The sequence below is a fragment of the Trachurus japonicus genome, chromosome 20 (assembly GCF_045865225.1).
Source record: "Trachurus japonicus isolate A0001 chromosome 20, Traja_1.0".
NCBI lineage: Eukaryota > Metazoa > Chordata > Actinopteri > Carangiformes > Carangidae > Trachurus > Trachurus japonicus.
Window position 1 is genome coordinate 26,642,868 of NC_140926.1, and position 27,944 is coordinate 26,670,811.

A 27,944-nucleotide genomic window follows, 5' to 3' on the forward strand; every position below is an offset into this window, starting at 1 on the left:
TTATTTTGAAAGAATCTGGTAGGAAGTTTCCATGGATTCACGTGACAGGCTGAAGATCATGTGCTCATTGTCAGTACAAAATCAAGAATGTATGAGGACTTTTTTTTTTTTTTTTTTTTTGCTGAAGAAAAATCCAAAACAAGCAGCATACCTTCCATCTTCAGTTTTTAATATCACCTCTTTTTGCAGGATATTACACATGATGGGCATTTCATTAGCACATAGCACCGTAAAATCAACATCATGAGAGGCTACACACCATATAGAGAAATATCCAAATATCACATCAAAGCACACACAGTTCTGAATCTGCAATAAGTGAACAGCCTCTCCCACGCTAGGTTTTCTGAAGTGAAAACACAAAAGGCTACACACAACAAACACAGTCCTCATCTTTTACATTGATTTTACAATGATTTTTTAACATGATTCTTACATAACTAGTTGCCTATAGAAGAGAGTTCCTAAAACATTTCACACTACATCCTTGAACAGAATCATCTGTCACTTTGAAGAGAATTATCCTAAAGTCACACTGAGCTCTGTCAGCATTTTTAGTAGAGTGAGTCATATGGGTTGTGCATGCGTTACATTTAGCTCCTTCTAGAAACACAGTGAGAGAAGGAGAAAAGGTGAAAGTGAAAAAAGAGAGGTAAAGATGGTAACTGAAGTTTCAAAGTATCAAAACTACAGCTCAGTGTCAGTCTGGTTATAAACCTCTCTGGTCAAATACTCCAAGAATCAAATATTTTATAATATACTGCATTTTATTTTCTTCAATGTGATGCATGGAAGCAGCATTGTTTTGGCAGAGGTTGTGTCTATGTGGAACTTCTCTGTGACAGTGTTAAGAGCTGCCCACTACACATAAAGACACTCAATTAGTGTCCTTCTTGGAGGCTTTTAAAAGCAACATATTTTGGTTTTTTTATGGTATTTGACTAATTTTTGTGCTGTTTATATTTAAATATATTTTTAGGATTATTTCCCTTAAAACAACCAAGAAGGAAAGAAGAAATCTCACATTGTATTAGTTTCCCCTCTTATCCTGCAAACTGGTGATTTTCTCCAAAGGCTACAAACAAGTTCATGTTTGATATCTGCTGTTCTGTGTGCTCGCTCCACTGCCTCCCTGAGCCCTACCCTCCAATACTCAAAGCCTGATGTCCAAACCAAAACCAAACCCAAAACTAAGTGTAATTCATGATGACATCGGCTTCTCCACTTGAATTAAAAATAAACGGTGTGAACTAAGCTCACCAGCAGGAACTGTTGGTGGATGAGGTTTTTGTATTTTTACTGCACATACTGTATCTCAGTATGAGCCAATAGTAGCAGAGGATGTGAGATGTAATCTCAGCTTCAAAAAACCCTGCTGGAGCGTCTCAGCAGCCCGGACGCTCTGACTTCATCATCCAGCTGGGTGGTGTCGTTCCTCCTGCAGCCAGGAGGAGGCGCTCTGTCCTGCCTACGGAAAGGAAGCAGCCAGGTGTGAGGGTGAGTGGGCAGGGTGGTCGTCGGAGGATCCTCCTCCGTTCATCGCGACCAAACATCGTTTTCAACGCGGCGGGACTATGAAGAGAGAGCGAGCCGGGTCAGTGTTAGTCATCAGCGTCGGGTTTTAAAGGAGGATCTCCGTCCTCAGAGGACACTGGGAAGGTTTTCTTCCCTCGTCTCTGCACATGGTCCTCGTTCCTCTTCTCCAGGGCCACGATCTGCCAGAGAGAGGAACACAGCTCACTTAACCAAGCACTAGATGAACATATGTGTATATATATATATAATATCTAAATATAAAAAACATATTATCAAGTTACACTGGACTCATTGATAAATAAAATAACAAACTGTATGAGAATGTAAAAGTGAAAAGTGTTATCTATATGAATTGCATGTTAATGATTGACAAGGTTTCACAAGACACCGACACACATATCTTCAACCTATTGAAGAAGTCGTCTTTGTTACCTCGGCGATGAATTCAGCCTCTTCCTCTGAACCAACAGAGATGTTCAGTCCGGTGACGGCATTGAAAAGGTCATACACACTCATCGCCTCGCTCACTCCTCTCTTCTGAAAGAACTGGAAAGTGTACACACACACACACACAGATTGCAGAAATGAATGAATTCCTGTTTGGAAAAGTAATTAATTTAAATAATTTCTTTATGTATGTCAGCCGTTACCCTGGTTACACTTCACTGCCTGAATAAATTGAACAGAGTTTAGGTAAACACACCTAGTTACTAAAAAATGCCCTCATTCCTTAGTGTGCCACTTTCTCAAGGAGCCAGTTAGAACCTGAGTGAATAATAATTATGCCAGATAACTCCTAATAGGGGTCATTTATAACCAACAATCACTTAGAAACAACACATTCATAAAAATACCATCATTTTTTGTTGAATGTGAGCTGATAAAATATTTTTCTCCAGTTTTTGATGACATTAAAATTCCCTGGGAAATGACAAAATGTGTTTCTCTGTACTCTACAGGCAACGTGACACATCAAATGTCAGTGTCTCTGAGACAACTACTCTGACACTCATGTTCTCAGACTGAATCCGGAACCACAGAACTGGGCTGCATTCCATTCTGGAGAAGAACCAGGCTTTACCGTGGAAACGTTCCTGCAGTCTCTGAAGAGGAACTCCAGACCATGAGGATGGGTGGGCTCCACCGACTGACTGACATCTATCAGCCACACCTACAGCAAACACACATGCTTAGAGCTGCTGAGGACTTGAAGTGGTTTAACATGTGAGCTGAGGACAGACAGGCTGGAGCAGAAGGTGAGGACGCTCATTGTTTAGATTTTAATAGCCAGTACTTTAATGATAAAATTTAAAAAGGGTATAGAGGGTATGCGTTTACGTCACGTTGCCCTCGGCAACGCCCCGTTCGATCGGACTGAGTGGCAAAACAAGCGTTCCTCAACGTGCTGGCGGATAGCGATGGACTCATAAACTGGATAAAATATCTTATATGAAAACAAATTGATGTCAAAAAGAATCGACAACCAGCTCCCCAAAACCGTCTGCTCCACGGACACTTCCTGTAACACACAGTGTGACCGCCGCACCTGCAGAGTGACTGACAGGCTCACTGTTAATGTGCAGAGGGACGAGATTACAGCTGTTACTGTCGTCCTGACAGTGACTCCCGACACTAAAACACGAGCTGCTTTTATTCTGAAAAACTCTGACCAGTCAAACTGTAGGATGTGAAGTGGTTAATTTAGAAGTGGTTAATTTATCTGTCTAAACATCATAACTACGACACCTGAAACGGTAAACACAGCTGATCGATCGAAAAAAATGACCGCTCCAGTGAATTTACTTTCCGTCATTGAGAACAGGTTCTTGAATGTAACTCGGTCAAAGTGAGACGTATCCTCAAGATTTTTAGCAGCTCTGTTAGGTCATGCATGCTTTACATGCTGGCAAAGCTAGACATGTCAGACTTGTGTGGGCTCGGAGAAAATCGCTTCGTTACTTGCTCGTTTTTGAACTTTGGCGGCTCTGCCACTCGTCTTTTTGCCACTCAGTGGACGTTCCACAGCGACTTCAGAGTACCGTGACGTCATGTGCATACCCTCTATTAACATTGCTTATTTTCTCATATGTACTCAATTAACATTAACAATCCCACAATGCCTCCTGATGGACCGGGGTGTATGGAGAAAAGGTCAGGGACAAAGAGCAGTGAAGACAGTCTCACCTTCCCTTCATGCCACAGCATGTTGTATTCACTGAGATCAGCATGGACCAGGTTACACTCCTGATACAACTGCTGCATCATCTGCAGAGGAGAGCAAGCACAACAAGTCAACAAACAGTAGTGATGGGATGGTTCCAGGGCATGTGTGTGTTGACCATTGTGTGATATTTCTGAGGTGTTAAACAAAACAAAACAAAACAAAACAGTGATATACACCAAAATGAAAACCATGACCCAAAAACAGAGACTGAACCATGGATGTTGTGAATCGTCCACATTAGTTAATATGAAAAAACAGCATTAAATAGTTGATCAATTTGTTTTGGATAATAAAGCACTAATCAATTAAATTAGCTCATCAAACAATAAAGCAAGCTGCCATCATCCTCAGACTACTTGCTGTATACATAGATAAAACAGGTGAGAAGTGGAGCTTGTGGTCAGTGTACGTACATGTAAGACCTGGTAGTAGGCGTTCTTCATGTCCTCTGAGCCCAACCTGGAGTCTTTCAGTTTGGGAGCAGGAACGTGGTCTTTTCCGATGAACGACATCACCAGGATGTGTTTCTTTAACAGCACCACCTCCGGACACGGGATTTCTGCTTTCCTCATCCTGGACACAAACAGTGATGTCACATTTCTACAGATGATGATCGGTTAATATGAAAACATTTTTATTCCCCCCAGACACCACATATTAGGTTCCAGCAGTGACCCACACAGCCATGCTGCAGGTCACACACCTGGCCAGGTTGTGCATCTCCTTCTCGGCCCACAGCCTGATGACTTTGCGTGGGTTCAGTTTGCTGAATCGTTCTTTGAAGCGATAGTCGTCTTTGATGTAGCGGTCTCTGTTCTTGAACTCGTTGAGTGTTGTTTTAAACACCTTCAGCACCACCTCGTCTGGGACTGGCTGCTCCTCCAGGCTGAAACACAAACACAGCTTTGTTTAGGGCCAGTGCACTGGGCATCAGGGCAAGAAAAAAGCTCCACAGCGCCCCCTAGAAAATGACTTCAACTTAAGCCCTCTAGGAGTGTAAACGCTGTGACCCCCAATTTCCACACACTCCGTCTCCACAGCTAGCAGCCGCTACAGGAAGCAGCAGAGATCTGAGATGTTACTGCTCTAACTAGAACAGGTCTGCCACTGACTGTTTCTGTAGAAACATCTGTCCTATCACACTGCACATCTGGCTGTCTGTCTATGCATGGCCTTTAATTCACCTCAGTTGCTCAAAATAAAAGTGGAGTAACGTTTTCAACAGGGACTTGATGAACATGTTTTTATTTACTTTAAGAGCAACAACAATCCCACACAGCCTCTGTCCTGACCATTGCTGGGCATGTTATTTTTAAAAAGTAATTAGTTACAGTTACTCGTTACTTTCCCCAAATAGTAACAGAGTTACTACATGATAAAAGTAACAGCAAAAGTAACTATGGCATTACTTTTTTATAAAATGCTCAAATATGTCAAATGACTTGGACTAACCCTCCTAACCAACTGACTCAGTATTCCTCCACACAGACAAGCTCTGCAAGTGCCTGTGTGGAGGAATACTGAGTGAGTTGGTTAGTTCCTGATAAACAGCTTTTTTCCACTATTGATGGACTGAAAAAAAATGTATAAGCTACACTTTAACGGGTGTATTATTTTGTGATGGGACTTCTTGAGTCACGTAACGGTAGTAACGGTGTTGTAACAGTAACTCTTTTGATTACTTGTTACTGAAAAAAACAGTGCTGTTATTTTCTAACACCATTATTCCCATCACTGGTCCTGACTCCTGCATGTTCTACGCTGGTTCAGATGTGCGTACACCTGGTCAGACCTGGTGTGAGATTTTTGCGTTCCCTACGCTCACATACAGATTGATGATCCTTGCGAGAGATTTGGCTATTTTTTGGGGGGGTTTTTGGTGTACGCAGGTTTGATACATGAGGAACCAGGTGTGCAAGAGCACAAGAACCCGTTCATCACTGCCTGCAGGTCTAATTGTTTGTGCATGTGTTTATTTCTTTGATATAATTAACTGAATTAATGTGACATCGACCTGGGATGAGGAGCAGAAAATAGTTGTGTGCAGGGTTCAAACTTAACTTTTTTGCTCACTGGCCAACTGGCTAGTGAGCTTTAAAAATCTACTGGCCAGAAAGATTTTTTACTGGCCAAAAATTATGTATAGCTGTTTTGTATATTTGTCATTGTGTTGAACTGTTATAATACACTCATAAGCATTTTTAACACATATCATAGCTATTAGCATATTTTAGTGTGGAATAAAGGAGTCAAGTTTGCCTTTTTTCCCTAAAAGGTTTATTTTAGGAATGCACATGGTTAACCGTTTAATCATTAACCTATAACAAGAACTTGACCGAATAATACTATCAGTTATTTATATATATTTATTTATTAGCTCCTTATGTCGTCAACTCATGGGGGCGTGTCGACATGTGCAGACTTCCACTGCCTTCAGTCATATTATTTAGTGGCTAAAAGTTTCACAGGAGGACTGACACTGTGCACCATGAAGGAAGATCAGACAATAAATGTAGCTACACGGACATAGATGTGCATCACCTGTAATAACGGCGCTGCAATAAAAAAAAAAAAAAAAGAGGTGGCAGCTCTCCTGCAGCTCCACAGAGGAGCTGTCAGAGGAGCTCTGCTGTTCCTCTCTCTTCAGTCTGGTGTTTGGCTGCACTTTCAATAAGAGAAGTTCCATATGAGCGCGATCAGCTGAGACAGAGCACAATGGATGTGGCATTGATCAGATATCGCAGCGCACATGTTTATTTAACGGCAAAAAAATAAATAAATAAATTGGAGAGATGTTTTTTTTTGCTGTTAAATAAACATGTGCGCTGCGTTATCTGATCAATGCCACATCCATTGTGCTCTGTCTCAGCTGATCGCGCTCATATGGAACTTCTCTTATTGAACGTGCGCCGCGAGCGTTGTAATCGGTCACAAATCATTGCAATACGGCATGTTGTGAGCTTTAAGATCTGCACGACACCGGCTCACAACCCAAGCGTCACAGCCGGGTCGGGAGGAACAGTAACAACAACGAAGTAGTTTTTTTTTTTCACTCGCCAGAGTGGCCAGTCAGCCGGTTTCCTTTACTCGCCAAAGTATCAAAGTTAGTCGCCACTGGCGACTGGCGACCGCTAATTTTGAACCCTGGTTGTGTGCATTAACCAGTTAATGTTGGCGTATCCCTTTAAAACCAGATGAAAGTGAACAAAACCTGCTGATGAACCTGTATTATCAACAGTCTTCTGAAGACCAGCTCCTCCCTACATCCACTCACCTCCCTCCATCAGCATGGAAGACAACAGACTCTTTCCCAGTGCTGATGCAGCCATTGATGTTCTCCAGCACACCGGCGTTCACCATCTTATACATGAGCAGACGAGTGCGAGGGTCCACTGCTTGTTCCTGAGGAGACAGGAGGAGGAGGAGAGGTTTGAGGTGGAAGGAGAAACAGGATGTGTGTGTGTGTTATCTGTAGGGCTGTCCTAAACCATTCTTTTTCTACCAATTAATCCATCAACTATTTTTTCGACTAACCTAGCCATTATTTTTTGGTTGACGATTGTTAATTTACAAGAACACTGTGGTGCGCCATCTCCGTTTTGCAAAGGCTGCAGATAGGGATGCACATGATTAACCGTTTACATTTTTTTTTCAGTCAATCGACATAGAAACAGTAGAAAGCAACATAAAAACAACAACTTTAAATTTAACCAAAAAGGTATAGAGAATGTGAAGCTGACGTCACGCCGCTTTGCGTTGTGGGATGTCGGCGCCATCTTTGGAGGAACGCAAACGTAAACAGAGAGTGGGGACTGGATTCAAGACCCAGATTTACTCCCTCCACTGACTTATCCAGACATCGTGAACTATCTCGTTTTTGGTATAAGTGCATATACTACTGTGGCATTTTTTTACGCAGCAGCTGTCTCACCATGATTACTTTTAAGCGACTTTGGGGAACTTTTTTTAGGGACACGTGTCGCTACCCGATCTGCGACGCTACCGGATCCGTGACAAAACTGGTCTGCGCATGCGCAGACCGGCCGCCATCTTGGACAGCTGCCTACGGCAACTCCACTTGGACAAACTTCATTTGGGCACTGCCCGATTTGCGTACATGCTTTAAGTTCTGTGAAATTAAAATACGGTACTGTGAAAATGATTAAAAAAATAAAATAAAATAAAATAAAAACCGCGTAGGTCCGTCATAAGACAGCCGCGGCAGACTCGTTTATTCAGTGAGTGTTGTGGTAGTTGTAATTGTTTGTGGTTGTCATGGTGATGAGGCCGGCGAGAAAAGAGGACAGTAAACATTAAAAGTCCGCCTGTGTTCCTGTTTTCTGAGCATCAAGATCCAGACCACCACAACCAACCCTCAATTTACATTACTAATAAAGTATTTAAAAAAATAAATAAAAAGATAAACCGTCTGTGGCGACGCACATAGGGCAGTGATCCTAAGTCAATTCAACTAAGTTTGTCCAAGTGGAGTTGCCGTACGTGGCTGTCACGGATCCGGTAGCGTCGCGGATCGGGTAGCGACAAGACGAGTGTTTACACTCGCGATCCTCCAAAGATGGCGCCCAACACCTACCCTACTCACTTACTGTATGACTGGCAGATCCCCCATTTCCTCTTCCAGTGTTTTTTTTTTCGCAAAGGTAACAACAAATATACACTGTCAATTATTATTCCAAGCAAGAACTGAACAATACTTAAAGCAATTCTTACCTTTCTGGCATTTCACACAGCACAGCACAGACATTTGAAAATCAACCGCTCCACCTCCCTCACAAGCCCCACCCACCTCTCCCTGCTGCCGCACCTCCACATGCCCGCTGCATGTGTTGGCATGGCAACGGTAAACAGAACAGGAAAGCGAGTGAAACGGGAACAACACAGTCAAACACAACACAGAGTTTTAAATCGTATAACAGACTCAGTGATGACTGATGAGTTTTATAACAAACTGTTGTTACTGCTGCTGGAGAAGCAGGGGAAGCCATTGTTACAGATTACAGTTCTCAACAAGCATCAGGTCGCGCTGGTCCGGCCGCCAGCCTGACTTGATGCGCTGGTTCAGGGCCAAAATAAATCCGCGACCGGGCCGAGTCGAGCCGCGCCGGTCCGGAATTCAACCGGGTCTGGATTGTTGAGAACTCACAGAGCTAACAGTAGCCTAGCCGTTAGCACAGAGCTAACAGTAGCCTAGCCCCCTAGCCGTTAGCACTAGATGCTTAGACACATGTGACTTCCTGTGTTTACGTATCACTCGGGGCTGCTCACTATCAACGTTACAATATCAGACATGAAACTCCGCGACCAGCTGCGGCTGCAGTTATTGGTCTTTTAAAAAACTATTTATTTCCAAAACCCTTCTTTCTAGTGTGTGTTGTGACTCTAGTCTCCTCTGCTCTCTGTGTCCTGCTACTGCTCTGGTGTCAATAAAGTTAGGTTTTTTTAAGTATGTTCGGTCACTCGTCAAATCCATGGTCAAATCTTATTAATCGGACCGAATAATATTATTGGTCAGACTTTTCTCAGAATTCTATGAGAATGGAAAAATGATGAGTTTTTAACCCTGTTGGGTTTCTGTATCATCAGATTATTAATAGCATTTTAACTTAGACAAAGAAATGTGCAAAAGTTCCAGAAAGGTAAGAATTGCTTTAACAAAACATAACTACCATACCGTAAAACACCAAATAAAGGCCCGGACGTTTATTTGCTTAAATCGCTCAAATCAACAGGCGTTTATTAGGGACCTGCATTTATTTGGGACCTGCGTTTATTAATAGTGTTCAACCTGGACCTCGTTCTGGGGAAAGAGGCTTCACTCCGGTGGCGGCAGGCGGGGGTGGAATGATACGTGCGTTTCTCAAGGCATTACTGTAAATACGGCCAGGGCGGACTCGTTCTCGGTCTCGCTGACCTCCGGCGTCCTGGCCCGCACAGGTACCAGGAGACTGAGACCCCCCGTCATGTCGGTCCTCCGCCCTTCTTGATCCGCCGCAAGTTGCAAAAACCCTGCGGACGCCCAGTCTCTCCACTCCTCTCCCACACTTCAGCACCTGTGTTGGCTCGCACCACCGTCCTTTTTTTTTTTGATTGAATGAATGAAGTAGGCCTATAACTAATAATAATGCAACGTATAGCCTAACTAAATACGCGTATGAGTAATCAGAGAACAGTAGGCTGTTTACGCTACTTTTAAAAGGAGTAAAGTCATTTAAAACGAGGAGCGAGCCGAGCCGAGCCGACACGGTGCAGCCCAGGAGAGGTGCCGAAGTGCGGATGAGAGGAGTGGACAGACCGGGCAGGAGCAACCAGCCCAGAGGCGTCTTGTCGGTCCTCGGCCGTCTTTAACGTCACGAGACACCCGCTATATTTGCATAGAATATTTTTTGGCAACCAGAAAAACAATGTTTGACCCGGCGTTTATTTGGGATGGGCGTTTAATATAAAAAATATTTTGCTACACCCGGCGGTTAATTGGGACCGGCGGCAATTTGGGACTCTGCCATTATTTGAAGTTTTACGGTAGTTATGCAGATGACACACAGACATATCGTTAGTGTTGCCAGAGCTCAGTGGATGTGGAGCTGCACAGCTGTAGCAGCGTGTGTGTTTTATAACGGCAAGAAAGAAACAAACATTGTTGATCATCCTCTCAATCGCCGATAGAGGATTGCGTTGCTGATCGGCACAAGCCCAGTCACAGACAAGGTCACAATAGAACATTATAATCTTATCAGGTAACGGTTTTGCGTAAATTGCGTAATCGACAACAACTCGACAGTATGTTGTAGGTGTCGATGTATTTATGTCACCGATGTAATGGATTAAGTCGATTAATGGGGACAGCCCTAGTTGTCTGTGTGTTTGAACATTGTGAGACTGTGAAGATCATACGCACGGCAGTGGAGTGCTCCTTCTTCTCGTGCAGCCTGGCGCTGCGTCTCTGCTCGCTGTAGCAGTGCTGCTTCAGAGAGTTGAACACCTGGTTGGACAACTTCAGATCCATCCCCAGACCATCACCGACGTGGACCTCAGGGGCAAACTGAAGGAGAGGAGGTCAAAAAGACAAACTAGAGCTAAATGATCATGGTCATTTCCCTCCTGAGAGAAACACTGAACACTCTGTTGTTAATCAGCTGGAGAATGGTTCCACAGAGGAGCAGGAACATGAAGTGATACTTGTAAGCAGCTGTGTAATGTTGACTAACCACACACTGTTTCCTTACTGAAGCATGAACCTGTTCACAAACTAAGACTTCTTTAAAACCACAAGGTGACAATGACTTCTTTTTGTGTCTATCGCCTCATTCTAGGATTGTTTGTGGACTTTCTGGAGCTAATTCATTTCCTCTAAAGAACTGATAACATAAAGTCAATAAAGCTTGACTGGATCATGGCAAGACAGCCAAGTCGACACTGGTGCCTGTGCTCATTTTCCTAATGTCCTTGTGGCTTGTAAAATGTGTAAATACTTAATTTGGTTTAACAATTCTTATTTTCATGAAACATGATGTGATATGTTTATTAAATCAGGGATGCAAACGGGTCAGGACCAAAAAAGAGAGGAATTGTCTGGCGTGGGGGGGGGGGGTGCACACCATTAACAAATGATTACATTACAATATCATGGAAAAGTCAATTTCCAGTAGTTCAACCCCCCAACCAAGTATTGGGTGCATATAGATGGACAGTTTTCAGAAGGCCAACATTTCTATATTAAAAATGCTTTAAAAAAAAAAAATCCTTTGCAATATTTCAATTTTGGAGATACTGAATTTTAGGTCTTCACTGAATGTTAGTCATAATTATTACTATTAAAATAAACGGAATAAATAAAGACATGGAATGTTTCATACAGTGTGTAATGGACATATAGGCTATATAATGTGTTAGTTTCACTTTAATTGAACACATTCTACACCGCGGAGGCGTCGTCTCTGAAACGGGGCAGAGCTCCATGGAAACACCTGCCTGACACAGCAACGTAGGGAACCGTGCATGTCTGTGGACATGTAGGGGGGGGGAAACAGCGTCGCTGTCGCACCGACTGCACGCGGATACGCGCCGCTTTTATGAGCGCACATGTCGCACGTCTACATTGGAGGTCGGCTGTTATCAGTATAATCAGAGACCATGAATGAGTTCGCCTCAGTTTCACGTGATTGTCACTGTCAGCCTGTTAGAAAAACACTTTACTGACCCGAGCTGATCGCTGAGACCCCCCCCCCCTCCCAAAAACAAAAACTCTTCGGATCTGAACGATTCACACAAGTCACCTAATTGGTCATGAAAAAAGCGAGTTTCGCTTTTCGGCGCGCTGTTTGCATCCCTGTTAAATAGAAGGAGAAGAAGTTTCTGGCTGCTCAGCTGATTGGTGCAGCATATGTATGAATTGTGAGGCTGTCTTACATTGTCCATGCGGGCTGTGTTCTTGCGACCACAGGTCACCTCGTCGTGTTTGGTGGTGATGTTCTTGCCTTTCCCAGTGAAGCCTTTCCTGGGCGTGGTCTGAGGCTTGTCTGATGGATCACACACACATGAAACATTTTGATTCACTCTTAGTTGGCACACACTAGATTATCGCTGTGAGGTGACGTTGACAACAACAGTTGTATCTGGTGGTCCACTGACTGATCTCTCATTATACAAACACCACATCAATATGACTCAGGCTGTAGCAAATATCTGACCTCTGTGTTTTTCATCAGTCTATGGTTTTTGACAGTTTACTCTACCAGTCAGAAGTTTGAACACACCTTCTCATTCAATGGTCTTTCTTTATTTTTATTTCTTTCTACATTGTAGATTCCTATTGAAGACATTAGAACTATGAAGAAACACATATGGAGTTATGTAGTAAACAAAAAAGGGTTGAAGGGACTACGAGGAGCGAATTGTTTTCACTACATTTCCCATGAGCCTCCGTGCACGGTGAAATTCTTGGACCGGTGCAAGACGGACAAAAGTGAAAACATTTGCCAAGAATGTTTTCATTCATTAAGAATGAAAGTCGGAGGTTGGAAGACGATCAGATACCGTCGTAGTTCCGACCATAAACGATTCCAACTAGCGATTCAGTGGCGATATTCTCATGACCCCCCGGGCAGCGTCCAGGAAACCAAAACTAGGAAATGCTGGACGACCACTAAATAATAATATCAAAATAACTATAAAGACAAAACTATATATTTATTGAAAATGGACCCATTAACGTAGATTCATCCATATTAATATGAGACTCTGTTATAACCAAAAGCAAACTCCTCGAGGTCTCTTTAATTAAAACCAAAGTGTTGTTCTGTCACCTGATCTAAACCCAACTGAGATGGTTGGGATGAAATGGGAGCTCAGCTCCTCTGGGAAATCCTTCAACACTGTTGGAAAAGCGTTCCAAGTCATGACGACCTCATGACGCAGGAGAGGGTCAAGAGTGTGCAAAAGGTGGCTTCTTCCAAAAATCTAATATATAAAACATATTCTGCTTTGTTTAACACTTGTTTGTTTACTATGTAACTCCATATTGTGTTCCTTCATAGTCTTGATGTCTTCAGTTTGAATCTACAGTGTAGAAAGTAGGGGTGTCACGATTTCGATTTTTTATCGAAATCGATCGAAATTACGTCATGGTCTCGAGCATCGAAGTCAAAGAGAGGATCGACAGGAGGGAGACACAGCTCTAACTACACAACACCGACGAGCACTGAGAGCCGCATGTTGCAGTGACGTTATAAGATTTTAAAAAAAACAACAACCCGCAAATAATAAGCCTGCGAAAGGGTGCAACTTGCCACTTTTTGTCGATGTATTATTTGCGGGGGCTTTCTGGGGATCTGTGACGGTGGAGGATCCGGGACTGATTCACTGTGGACCACCGCCAGTCTGATCAGGTCCATGCAGCACGGCAGCTGCAGCTGCAGCACTGCCCGCTGTCTGTCACATGACTCTCCGTATCAGCGCAATCTCGTTTACATTACATTAAGTCGACATCAGGAGATGACGCGACGGTAAATGAATGAAAATAAAATTATGATAATGTACAGATATAAATATATTTGTTTCAAAGCCTTGGGGCAATTTTGGCCCCTGGATCATGATTTTGGGGGCATTCTTGGTAAAATTGTTACCTTTATATTGTAAATAAATTATTTAAATGTGACCAGTGGCGGACTGGCAACGAAAAGAGGCCCTGGCAATTTTGACAGAGAGAGGCCACATTGCCTTCTCAGGTCATGGGGGGGGGGGGATAAGTCTTAAAATGTGTGCAACACCTTCTCATCACAATCCACGCCATCTAGGCTACAGTAGCCTACACAGATCAGCTGTTATTAAAATCCAACTCATCAATAACAGGACCACGATATTAGACCACCACTCACGTTACACAACAAACAATTAATCCACACTCAAACCGAAGCAACAATAATGTTAACTGTACTCAACAAGCTGTTATTACAAGGCATAGGCTACAACAGATATGACAGACAACCTGGGCTGTGTGTGTGTGTATGTGTGTGTGTGTGTGCGTGTAAGAAAGAGAGGGAGAGAGAGAGAAAGTAAAACCTGCTAGCTGTTAGCTACCGTAGCTCAGGCGTTGGTTTCCGTCAGGTAAAAGCTGCCGTTTATTCCTCAAATGAAGTTAAAAAAGTTGTTGAGCCTCTCCGGTAGTGTTATCCATCACTGCTGTTGAAATACCCGCTAAACTGGACGCAAAAACCGCGGGGGCGTCTGTTTGTTTACAATTAACGAAGGCAACGTAAACGTAGGCCTACGTGCCGCTCACACTTGGAGTTACGCAATGAGGCAGCGTAGCCTCTTGGCGTACAAGTCTGGGAGGGGCAGATACACACCGTATGGGCAGGAGAGGCAGAGCAGCTCTGTGCCTCTCCTCTGAAATACAACGAGATGGCGAGTGGCTTCTACGGCCGCTGCCTGGCCTGACGTAAATTCATTGAGTCCCCTGACCGCACATCCCTGCTTGAGAGCAGTGTGTGTGTGTCTGTGTGTGTGCATGCGTGATTGAATGAGTGAGACAACCTACAGTAACCCCCCTCTCCGCCCCTTAGAATAAGTTTTAATGTTGAAACATGTTAAGAGTTAGTTTTGTGTTAGTCCACGGCATAATTTGCGGCCGCCTATTGATGCAGCCGCTCCGCTTTATTTATTTAGCCTATTTATTCATTTATTTGCAGCCGCGGCCGCCTATTGATGCAGCCGCTCCGCTCCACTTTATCTATTTGGTGGAGTTCCCCGCGGCCGCAGTGGCATTTGCCCACATTGCCCAATGGCCAGTCCGTCCCTGAATGTGACCATAGTGCCTAATGTGATACATTATGGAAATTGCATCACTTATATGTAGTCCATCTTTTGAAATAAGATTTACTGTACAAAATTTGATGAATAAAACCAATGATCGTAGACTAGACTAGTCTGAAAATGGCATAGGCCTCTGTGCCGTAAGAAAAAGGAAAAAAATCGAGAATCGAATTGAATCGTGACCCTAAAATCGAAAATCAAATCAAATCGAGGATTTGGAGAATCGTGACACCCCTAATCGAATCGAATCGTGACCCTAAAATCGAAAATCAAATCCAATCGAGGATTTGGAGAATCGTGACACCCCTAGTAGAAAGTGATGAAAATAAAGAAAAACATTGAATGAGAAGTTGTGTCCAAACTTTTGACTGGTAGGGTATGTGATTGAAGTGATTTAGATGTGTTTTCTTAAGATGACACCCAGTAGATGTTGCTGCCTGTATGGTTGATCCAATTTCACATTTCCATATACACAGTGTGCAATTTGTGAAAAAAAAAAAAGGGGGGGGGGTCTCTGTTGGGGCATGTAGCAACCAAAAACGTAATAACAGCCAATAACGTAATAACAGCCAATAACGTAATAGTTTTGGCCATTTTAAATGTAATAAAGCCAATAATGTAATAACGTGCCAATAATGTAACAAGTTATTACATTATTGGCTGGTTATTACGTTATTGGCCTAGTATTAAAAAAACCTTTGAAAATGTAATAATTGGTGCCAATAATGTAATAATACATAAATATGAGTTCTTGGAAATAAAAGGCTTTTTTGCAGTTTTGTGCAGTTTGCTAATCAAAAATAGGTATAGTGGATGACATAGTCGTCATTCATCCAAGATATGTACTACCTTTCACCTCTCTCTCTCTCTCTCTCTCTCTCTCACTTTAACTATTTGAGTGCCAGCCCTTTTATAAAATGGTCAGTGCCATGTGCCAGCGTTTCGGGGCATTTGGAGTAATATTTTAAGACCAAGAGAATATTTTGTATTATGACTCTGAAAACACAAAATAGCTCAAAGGAAAGAGGAGACTCTCTATTTAACTAGGGAAAAAACCATTTGTTTGTACCTTGTTCCATTCTTAATTTATCTTAAGTTGAATAGAGCCTGGTTGCACCAAAAAGACCACTTTTTTTCTAGAAAGCTGAGAAAAATGCATTTTTGTGAAAGAGAGTCTCTCAAGAAAAACAGTGATTTATCCGTTTTAATTTTGGCTTCAAAAACATGTAAGACATCTGAAAATTTCATTTCACATGTTTTTTCATTGTACAAAAAAAAAAAAAAAAACTAAAATACAACAAGTAGGAGTCTTACTCTGCAGAGTGATGCCTGCTCTCCTACTCCTCCTGCAGTTGCTGCCCCCTCACCCTCTCCTAACCCCCTCCTCCCCCCTCCCCTCTCCTCTCCTACTTCTCCTCCTGCTGCTTCCCCTCGTCTCTGCAGTAGGGAGGGAGACGTCCTGGCGTCTTCAGCCTCTGTGCTGGACGCGGCCGCGGCAGCGACGCACCGCGCTGATCTCTCGGTTTGTCATCACGTCGGTTACACGGCAACTGGTGAAACTGACTCCGCGATCCGCTTTCGCTTCGGCATTTCGGTGCTGATCATCTGGATGAGTTTACCTTTCCTGCCTCCTCTGATCACTTCATGCTGGAGCTATGCTAATAGCACCGTGGCTAAGCTTCCTCCAGCTCCACGTTACACTTGTTCCAGGCTCTGCCCGTCGTTTTCCTCTAGAAATAGAAACTTTTCCCAACTTTTTTATCTCTGTACCGATCGCACTCGTCTTCTCCTTCCTCTTCACTTCTTGCTCTGATCTACAGTCTTCTTCGTTCTACACAGCCCAGAAGCCCCAAAATTACTCACAGTGTGCGCAACAGCGTCCCCATTTACCAGCCGCAGAAAACTGCATTTGACGTATATATACGTCAATGGCACTCAAGCGTTGGATTTTGATTGACGTATATATACGTCAATGGCACTCAATGAGTTAATGATATGTTTGCAGTAAGTAAGCATTGTAGGCTATCAACATAACCAAACTTGTGTATTGAATGGTGTCTGCCAGCCAGTTTATGTTTCAGTCATGTATAACTTCCTGCCTCAGACAAACCATTAGAAATAGGCAATGTGAAATGTTCCAGCATGGCTCGGAGGAGCAATGCAGCGTTGATTTGGTTTTACCATTGATTTTTTTTTTAAATTAACATTTAGCCATCATTTTTCCAACTTGATGGTTAGCGTTGTCTCCAAAACACCCAACTGAAGTTCGGTAGTGTTTTCATTCACAAACGTTCAAAAATTCAAAAATGCATGTGTGGGAAACACTGGACAGTGGACACCATTCAATACACAAGTTTGGTTATGTTTTGGAGGTTGTTGATAGCCTACAATGCTTACTTCTTCCGTTTGCGAACATATCATTAAGCATGGTAGAAGTGAGAGAGAGAGAGAGAGTGAGTGAGTGAGTGAGTGAGAGAGAGAGAGAGAGAGAGAGGAAAGGTAGTACATATCTTGGATGAATAAATATGACCACTATGTCATCCACTATACCTATTTTTAATTAGCAAACTGCACAAAAACTATTAAAAAAAAGCCTTTTATTTCCAAGAACTGCAGTCATATTTATGTATTATTACATTATCGACACCAGTTATTACCAGCCAATAATGTAATAACTTGTTACATTATTGGCAAAAAAGTTATTACGTTATTGGCTCAAAAGTTTTATTACATTATTGGCACATTATTACATTATTGGCTTTATTACATTTAAAATGGCCAAAATTATTACGTTATTGGCTGTTATTACGTTATTGGCTGTTATTACGTTTTTGGTTGCTACAGGGCATCTCCAGGTTGTGGACCTGTAGTTTATAGCCAATACAGTCACATCGACATCAAATCACTTAAGAAAAATGGGAAATAATATAATCATAATATAATTCTCAACGGGCCGAACAACTCCACCAGACGCACCGGGTCCAGAAAACGTTAAATAACTCGGGTCGGGTCTTTTCTTTCTCTTTTTTTTTTTTGCCGCAGTCTGGACGAGAATTAATGTACGTGAGTCTGGCCGCATTAGCGGATCAGACCAGGTCGGGTCTTTGAGAACTGTAGCAGGAATGAAGCACTTTGAGAGGTTTTGTTGTAGAAAACAGTCCCGGCTTCTAATTGAGACCAGCTTTTATTTGCTCAAATCTGGAGACAGACCCGACCCAGTGCAATCGGCATCTCCAGACTCTTTTTTGGGGGGGAGAATTTACAGTAGCCTAGGCTGCATGACGGTCAGGCAGATGCTGTGCGCTACTGTAGAGGGGATGAGAAGGCTCGCGGTTCAAATGATGTAGACTTGATCTAAAGTAGGCTATTACTCTGTCTGACCAGAGGGGGGGACAACAAAAACAGCGGGGTAACAGCATCATTGTTAAACCACTGACACAATATGATATAACAGGACTGTGCTGCAGCAGCATGAGCCAGTGTAATCAGCCAGAGTTGCTGCCTGGTCAGTGTGGACATGTATCATGATGTGACAGTGGTTGATGTGCAGAGGGACAGAAGTCAACACTCACCTGCTCTGTAGGGGTCGTGTCTGGTGTCCTGCCAGTCCACCTCGTCCTCCGAGCTGTCGCTGTCTTCATATGGATGGACCATTCGGTAGTTCTCGAAGGAGATGGACACTGCAGACAAAACATTCAAACACACACTGTCACTAAGGTTAACTCATTAACTGGTGTTTTACTCTGCTACACTCTCTGTGCATGAAGACGAGAGCAACACAAGAGTAAACAAACCCACAAAACTAATGTCTAACTGTGTATCACAAGCGTGTTTGCAGTTAACTGTGTTCCTACCTTTACTGTCTCCATTGAACTTCTTCTCCTCACGACGGAGCTGATCATCAAACTCACGGTCAAACTGCATCTGTAACATCTGGGCCAGCATCAGGTCACTGGTTGTATCAGCAGCCTCATCTGACGACAACAGGTCTGATCCAGGCCTGACAGAACAGAGTCAGGACAGGTTGTCCACGTTCAGAGACGTGGGACAGAGAAATTGATGCACATGCAAATGTTTTGGTAAACGTTTTTTAAAAATCATTCAGAGAGTTTATGATTCCTTTTCTGTATTTCTACTTTGTCTGTTTAGGCTTCTCATGTATCCTCTTGTCTCAGGCAGGATCTCTTCACTACATAAACCACATCCAGAGGTGGGTAGTAACGCGCTACATTTACTCCGTTACATTTACTTGAGTAACTTTTTGGATAAATTGTACTTCTAAGAGTAGTTTCAATGCAGCCTACTCTTTACTTTTACTTGAGTATATTTCTTCAGAAGAAGCGGTACTTTTACTCCGTTACATTGAGCTACATTCCGGTCGCTACTCGCTACTTTTTCTTATCGATCTAATGTGCATTGTGCACATTATTTGTTTATGTTTTAATGAGATATTTCCGAGCCTCTGTCACATGACTGTGTTTCACCAATCAGATGTCGCCACTCGCAACGTTTGCCTCCGTTTAACCAATCAGACAGAGCCAGGCAGTCACATGACCGCACACAAAATCTCCGCGGTAAACAGGACGGCCACTCCGCCTCAAATTTAAGAAACTGCGGCTAGTAAATGATTAGGATGACGTCAGCCCTGGTATGTCGTGGATAATGTCCGTGAAGGCAAAGATATTCAATATAAACCGTCTTTGGTGAAGGTTCTCAGTCATCCAGGTCATCTTATTTTTCTTCCTCCCCAGGAAGTTTACACCTGGAGACGTGACTCCTAGTCACATGACCACCCCTCCAGTTTCGGGGGTGTGGTCATGTGACTCGAGTCTCAGGGGTGTGGTCATGTGACTTTGGTTTCACTAGAAACCAATCATAGGACCACCCACTCTGGGTTTAAACACCTGGGTTTCTGGCATTAATCTCAGAACTGAAGAAGCCTCTTGGATGAGGGGGTCACAGATAGACATACAGACAAACACACACACCCACACCCACACAAAGAGCTAGTTCATAGACCTTTCATAGATAGGCCTATGTAAGTTATTGTGGCTGAATTTGTCTTAAAGGTTGACTATGTAGAATTACAAGAAAAACAACAGAAAAAGAATTCCAGCAGTCGATTGCCAGACCGTTGCTAGGTAAAACGGGCCGTTGCTAGGGACTCCGCTCTGAACAGAGGACAGCAGAGGAGGAGAGCTAAGCAGGATATTTACCTTATGTTTCATTTTTACCGTCATTAACAGCATAATAAATGACAGGGACAGTGGAGGCTCTCTGCCTTCACACCGCTGCTGCTCAGAGCCTCAGAGCCTCCGCTGTCACTGCTCTCGTCAAGTTGGAAAAAAAAAAAAAAAGGAGCTCCGTGGCACCGAAAGTCCGCGACGATAAACGTGTTTATGACAGATAAGAATACACAAATACACCCATCCTAACAAGTATATGATAATCCATTGATCCACCGATTGATTATTAAAAAGGCTTGGTTGGAAACAAACGCATCCGACCGGGAGGAGGCAGGAAAACAGCGGAGAACTGAGCCACATGTCGGCTACAGGCAGGTAGGAATGTAAACAGAACGTTGACAGAAAGTCAGTTGTCGAGCCCGTCAAAAATATTAAAAATAATAATTCAGACTAAAAAAAAATTTTTTATGGAAAAGCAATACTTTCATTCTGTACCCCTCTAAAGGCCCCATGGATGTATTATTTTTGAAAAAATATAGCTTTTAACTCATTGAGTGCCAACCACGTAATTTCTCGTTTTTCGTTCCCATGCGTTGAGTGCCAAAAACGAAATTTTTCGTTTTTTGCTTTTTTTTTAAATTATGAAAATAGACACTTTAATACACATTATATGTAAATTTGGGGACTCTACGACGAGGAGAACTGAAATAGATGACGATCAAAGTCACATGACAGCTCATGATCTGGAAGTTTTTATCATAACTCAGCTTCTGCAAACGGAGGTCTGCATGTGGATGCAGCAGCTGCTCCGCTGCTGCTCCGCTCTCACCCGCGAGGCTGCAGCAGCTGGGAGCTGAACCAGGAAGCTCTCAGCCCACTGTCCCGCCCGGTCTTCATCTGGAGCAACACCGTGTCCTCCCCAAAGTCCTCCCGCGGTAAAATCTGATGGTCTCTGGACCAAAGCAGACCGGCACCACCGACCCGTACCACAGACGGACCGCGACCACCGGCGGGACCGGTGTTCGCGAGCCGCTGTGGCCGGCAGAGCCTCACGTTCCGCGGCGAGAGGCTGTGACACGGCACGGTGCGTCTGTGTTATTGCTGTTTAGTGGCGCCCCCCCCCCGCCCCCGATGGTGGTTTTGTGAATAGAACAACAATTGTTGTGTATATTTATCTTATACGAGCCCTTTGATCCAGAAATGCGAGTGTCTGAAGAGCGACAGACACAAACAGCGCACCTTTCATAAAAGACGCTCTATCTCCTTTTCTAGAAAAAAAGGAGGGATTTTGGTGAAACCCAGCCATGTTTAGCTTGACTTTTCTCAGGAACGGAGGCACGTAGAAACAAACGGTTTGTGGCCATTTGAAGGATAAAGTTAAACCTTTCAAATGAGCTACAGTATGTGTTGGTGGCAATAATATAGAATACACTATGGCTCTAAAATAAAAAGTCAAATATGGTCTAATTTGCCGGTACACTTGACTAAAACTTTGGAAAGGAGCGCGGCACTCAATGAGTTAATAAATATTCTACATATTCAACCTTTAATTTATGTTACTTTGTTAAAAAAAAAAAAAGGTAATTTAGCCTATTGTCTTAGTTGTTAAATGTTGTTCTTTGGCAATATCTGGATTTTTTCATTGCTATTATATTTTTGTGTATTTGATTAGGCCTACATTTACGCACTGATCATTAAACAAACAAATCAGAGGTTACTCAGCAGTTACTCAGTACTTGAGTAGCTTTTTCACCAAGTACTTTCTACTCTTACTCAAGTAAATGTTTGAATGGCTACTTTTTACTTTTACTTGAGTAACATTATTCTAAAGTAACTGTACTTGTACTTGAGTACAATTTTTGGCTACTCTACCCACCTCTGACCACATCAGAGCAGCTGCACTTATGACCATTTCATCAACTGACCAGACTTGAAGACAGTTGAATAGCAGAGTGATGTGATTCAATGTTACACAGCAGAAATGCTTTAGGAACGTACCAATCAGTGGTTCAGTAACTGACCAATCACTTGATTAGGTGTGATGACCAACACACACACACACACTAAAAGCTGGTGGGAACTTACTCGGTGACAGCAGGGATGGTGTTGTTCTCCTCATCCAGCTGTTTGGCCAGTTGCTCACTCATCACATCAGCCAATGAGCAAGCCGGAGCTGGCAGGGCCACCGAACCCCACGGACTCTGCAACACACACACACACACACACACACACACACACACACACACACACAGTGTGAGACCGACCATGAGTACCTGGCTACTGGGAGCAAGCGCCATTCCAACATCCCACCAGTCCGACATAGGCCTCTCAGGGCTTGACGCTAAGCTTTTTTCCAAGTAGCACTGTGCTACCATGCTGAAAAATTTAGTAGCACACAACATTTTTTAGTAGCACAATAAAAATTTTGTAGTTTTGGTGAAAATATCATTTTCAAACAAATAAAGTAGATTTAGCCTATAATCCTAACCCTGTAGACTAATTTTTAATGTTTTAACTGGCTCTTTGCCTTAACAAAAATCAGGAAAGACAAACAATGCAAATATGTGTGAGAAAATAGAATATTTATTACAACCAATATTAGTTTTTAGTTTTACGCTGTATGTGTGTGCATGTGGCCCAGGGGTGGGGGTATTGATGAGCAGTGAACCTATATTTCCCTCAGTATAAAAAGCTGAACATTACATACAGGGCTCTACACTAAGATTTTTTAGGAGCACAATGAAAAATGTTGTAGCAGGCTGTTTAAGCCTTAAATAATGCTGAGGGTCCAACATGACCCATTTTTACATTTGAGAACAGTAAAAACACCAAACATTTTTCCTCAACAACCTGTCACACAAGTAGCTCCATGTTGCCCCTGTGTGATGTTCAGGGACAGGTCAGACAGGGAGCTTTGAGGTTGAAGTTTATATGAATGTTGCACTGTGAGACTGTGACCACATGTCAGCTGTTCTCACCGCGACAAGCGTTTTTTTTTTTTTGATAGCTCCGCGGTAGCCTCGGAGGCCACGTACCACCTAAGGGCTTCCTTCACCTGGGGCAGAGCTCCGTGTGAAACAGTAAGAGAGACACAGCCCGAGACCGTGTACCGGAGGAAGAAGCAGGTCGAACGTGCACGGAAAAAAAGCGCATCGCACCGAATGTGCGCTGCTACGGTGTCGCCTTGGCGTGCATGACGCGCGTCTACCTTGAAAGTAATGTGCGGAAAAGACGTTACATCTGAACGGCCCCGATGTACACAAGCTTTAATCAATGCGGCGGCCAAAATCACCAAACAGGCAGGGGGGGGCGGGGCGGGGGGGATACTGCTCACGTTAAACAGCATGCAAAGCGGTGCATGCAGTTTCTGTCCGAGTCGCACTGATGCGACTGAATGCAATTTTTTATTCGCACGGGCTATTATCCGACTTCCTATGGTCGGAATGACGGTATTTTTTTCTTTTTTTAAACATCCTGCCTTTCCGACAATTCCTTTAATAGCGTATTTTTTCCCCAAAAGATTTTTGCACTGGTTGGGTTTAGGCAATGAAGAAAGGAGTTGGTTAAGTTTAGTAAAAAGACCAAGTAGAGGCTAGACAGGCAGACTAGTCCCTGTCTGCGCTCTGCTGGTAATTACACACAACCATGTGTGTATTCCTCTATCACCTGTTGAGTAACGCACAGTTCCTTATATTGAAAGCCTTGTCGGAATGGTGGGACGTCCACATGTTGCAACAGCGGTATGTCGGAGTGGTGGTGGTATGTCTAAATGGTGGGATGTCGGAATGACAGCATGTAACCCCTGGCTGCATCACTTAGATCACTGAGGGATGAATTATTATTATCATCTAGGGATGTCACCATTAGGCCTACTTGTTTTCACAATTAATCGTGGTATTAAAGGCCACAATTAATTAATCGTAAAGATTCCTAAAAACCATCACTTCCCAAAAAAGATTATGTATTGGCAGATGTGCGCCAAAATAAAGGTAAATGCACAGATACTGGTCCATTTAACTAATGTAACATTGAATTGGTAGCAATTTAAATGTTAGCATGTCATTTGTATTTAAAGAAAAAACAAAACAAAGCAAAAAAAGATTGAAATAAACGTAAACATTTGGTATAGATGAAAATGTAGATATAGATGACCTGAATATTTCAAACACTTCCCCTGGGGGATTAATAATTGGTCATATATTAACAGATACTTGATATATTAATGTAACTATATTTTGACTACATTTGATTTTACACATTCCTAGTGTTATGAAATTAATTAGTGCATAATAATCGTGAAATTTATAATCGTGACATCCCTATTATCATCCTTTAGAACTACACATGTGTGCATGAACATACCAATGTATTGTTTTTAAAATCAAGAGCATTGAAATTTAGAGATCTAGTGGACTGCAAAACTGCACAATTTTTGTATAAAGCAAAGCACAATCTACTTCCAGGAAAAATCCAAAAAATGTTTGGGGAAAGAGAGGGAGGGTTAAAGCAACCACGTTGAAAAGTATGTGCATATCTGTCTGTGGAGTGAAACTTTGGAATAGCTTACCAGAAGATATTAAAGATAGTAAAAATGTTGCCCATTTAAAAACAATGTTTAAAAATAGGGATGCACGATAGTTATCGGTCCGATAATTATCGGCCCGATATCAGGAAATTGTGACGTCATTTCGATAAATCCGATATCATAAACTTATCGGCCCGATAAGATTTATTATATATTTTTTGTCAGCACTGCGGTAAGGGTCGTTTTTTTTTTTTTTTTACCAAGGGCTCTCACTCAGAGCGCTCTGCTCTCACTCCAACATGAGACCTGCGGCCTGCAGTGAATGCTGCGTTCATGTGACCTCCCTATAATCGGAAAAACTAAATTCTGACTGAAATCCGAATAGTCCCTCATTTCGGAAAACAACTCGTCAACTCGGTCATAATTTTGGTAGTTGCCGACTTGACTTGACTTATCCCAATTACCCTTATTACACATAAACCATAGAAATATGAACATAAAAAGGTCTGAAGAACGGCTCGCAAAACGGGAACAGGGAACTTCCATCAACACGTGAACGCAGCACAACGTGCTGGGTTTGTAAACACAACATGACGGCGCTAATGTGGGACGGTAATAAAGAAAACAGTTCGCTGGATATCTGTAATAAATGTTCCAAGGAAGCTCCACAAGGAGGGAAAAATAGCGCGAGCAAACCTGGTCAGTCACCTGAAACATGACCGTCGCTCCGACGGAGTTTTTAAAGCTACGAGGACGATGCTAACGACGCTAGTAGCAACATAAAGCTAACTGTAAGAAGCCACCGGGGGACACAAACATACAGACACACTCTCCCTCTCTCTCCCCCTCAACCCCCCCACCCCCTCTCACACAGACCGTCTGTCTGTGTGTGTGTCTCTCTCTCTCCCCCTCTCTGAAAAGTTATTCATTTGTATGGAACCAGCCAAGCTTTTTGTGGGATGCACTTTTCCCACTTTGTATTTATTTTAAATGAGTAAAATAAATAAATAAAATAATGCAAAGTATTTGCATCAGTTCTAGAGTCTTTTATTTTTATATCAATAAGTAATGCAGCTTATTTAAATAGATGTTCATTTGAGATATCAAATAGTTTTGTCTGATATCTTTTAGCAAATGTTTGAAAGGCTTGTTAATAGAATATCTTCATTTAAAGAGTCAAAACTGTTTTTGGTTTGTTTATAGTATTGATGTCATGATATACTATGTTAGGTCCTCACTAGTCTTTTTTTTTTTATCTCCAAGTATGTTATCGGTTATCGGTATCGGTATCGGCCTTCGGAAGCAGAAAGTTATCGGTTATCGGTATCGGTTTCAAAAAAATGTTATCGTGCATCCCTATTTAAAAATAATATTTTTGAAAAGTATAAAATTGAAAATGTTGAGAGCAACAAAGGGAAATAATTAACTTAATTTTGCAACAAACATGAAGTTTTCTTGTTTGTTTCTGACTGTTTTTTAAGCGTATGTTTGTAGTTGAGGATTGATATGGGTTGTGTAATGCAACCTAGGAAATTTCGACCTGTTTTGTTTTTGAGTTGTGAAGGTTTGTGGATATAGGATGGTCGGTGAGGGACGTACTGTGTAGGTATATGTATGTATGTGTGTATGCATATGCGCCATTCCGATCAGACTGCTTATGGTTTTTATAATGAAATGAGAAACGAGGGTGCGGCAGCTATAAGCTTTGCTTCAGCCGCAACCCCTTTCGACCAGCTATATAGTACATGATACTACCTTGAATTTGTTTTGTAGAAATTTTGATGCTGTGATCGAAATAAAACATTAATTCAGTCATTCATTCAAATAAAGCTGATCCTGGTGCCAGACTTTCACAAGTGAAGAAAGATCTTGACAATAAATAATTCACTGTAAAAACCAGGGATGCATCCCGGTGTACAGCTGGGGGGGGGGGGGGGGCTATGACATCATCTTTAGGGCCGGGGACTGAAACAAAACTGAAGATAAGTTATTAGTTAATATCACCTTCAACATTTCTTCAACCATTCATCCATTGTTACTTTTTACTTCTTTCTTTCCATGTCGTCAGAATATCAATCGAACTATGACCTGTGATGACTACTGCTATTAATCTACAGTCTATGCTATTAATAAATCACTGACTCATTAGCAAAAAAAAAAAACTATCGGGACAAGTTCAGACATGCCAAGGATGAGTCCCTCCCCCAGAGTCCTGACGTCTAGGCCCCGCCCACTCTATTTAGGGTTACATGATTTAGAAATAAAACATTTGCAGGAAAAGTCGTACAGTCAATGGATGGGATATCTTATATATCAATCAAACATATGTTCATATAGATTTTAGAAACGTGCTTGTAAAATATAACGTTAAGGCCCAGAAACTCATGTCAGCTGCTAACTTAATTTAGCTCAGGGAAAAAATACAGTTTGAAGTAGTTGTACAGCACTATTATTCCATCTATGTTATGGTTGTCCAAAGCATTACTGTGTATGGAGACAGCCTGGAGTCAAAGATGTGACAGAAATGGAAACACTCTTCGTTTGGTCATAGCCGTATTGAATAACGACGAGCATTTCCCTGGAGTTTAGAGATGAACAAAATGAACACGACACAACACAACGAGGCAGCCACAGCAAACAGTTTCTTACCTTCGGTGTCTCTGTCGTGACAACTGTTCGATCCATGATTCTGATCACGATGAGTCGGTCCTTTCTTCGATGAGTGAATGGTGGCTAGCCGCTGAGCTAAAGTTAGCACGACCAGAAGGCAGCAGATTAGACTGAAATGGGCTGAAAATGAGACTAAAAGCGACGTCCACCGGTGTGACAGGTGCAGGAAACTGTTGTAGAACACTTGGTAAAATGTCAAAAGAAAGGACACAAGGAAGTAACCGAGGGTTTTGCTAAATAATGTAGATATAATCTGAGGTAACGTTAGCACAGCCGTCTGTGAGGAGTTTCCCAATACAGTGAACCTGAACGCAACGCGAACGCAGCACAACAGGAAGCGCGTCACTCTCAGCTTTCACAATAAAAGGGTCGACGCTCTTTTATAAGGGTCTATTATTGAACTTCTGTTATCAATTGATCATGAAAATGTATTTAAAACATATTTAAATACAGAAGTGACCCAAGGTTAGTT

General features: G+C 42.4%; 1 protein-coding gene across 1 annotated transcript; it reads right to left on the reverse strand.

Annotated features, from left to right (window-relative positions):
* Positions 1–855: 855 nt before the first annotated feature.
* On the reverse strand, positions 856–27,783 carry riok3 (RIO kinase 3 (yeast)). Its single transcript, XM_085762737.1, has 13 exons — positions 27,452–27,783; positions 22,363–22,478; positions 18,946–19,091; positions 18,664–18,771; positions 12,188–12,297; positions 10,677–10,820; positions 7,035–7,162; positions 4,464–4,646; positions 4,174–4,333; positions 3,721–3,801; positions 2,618–2,707; positions 1,969–2,082; positions 856–1,715 (listed from the first exon to the last, which is right to left on the reverse strand). The coding sequence occupies exons 1-13, from the start codon at positions 27,485–27,487 to the stop codon at positions 1,602–1,604; spliced, it is 1,530 nt and encodes a 509-aa protein (XP_085618863.1). The 5' UTR covers positions 27,488–27,783; the 3' UTR covers positions 856–1,601.
* Positions 27,784–27,944: the final 161 nt, after the last annotated feature.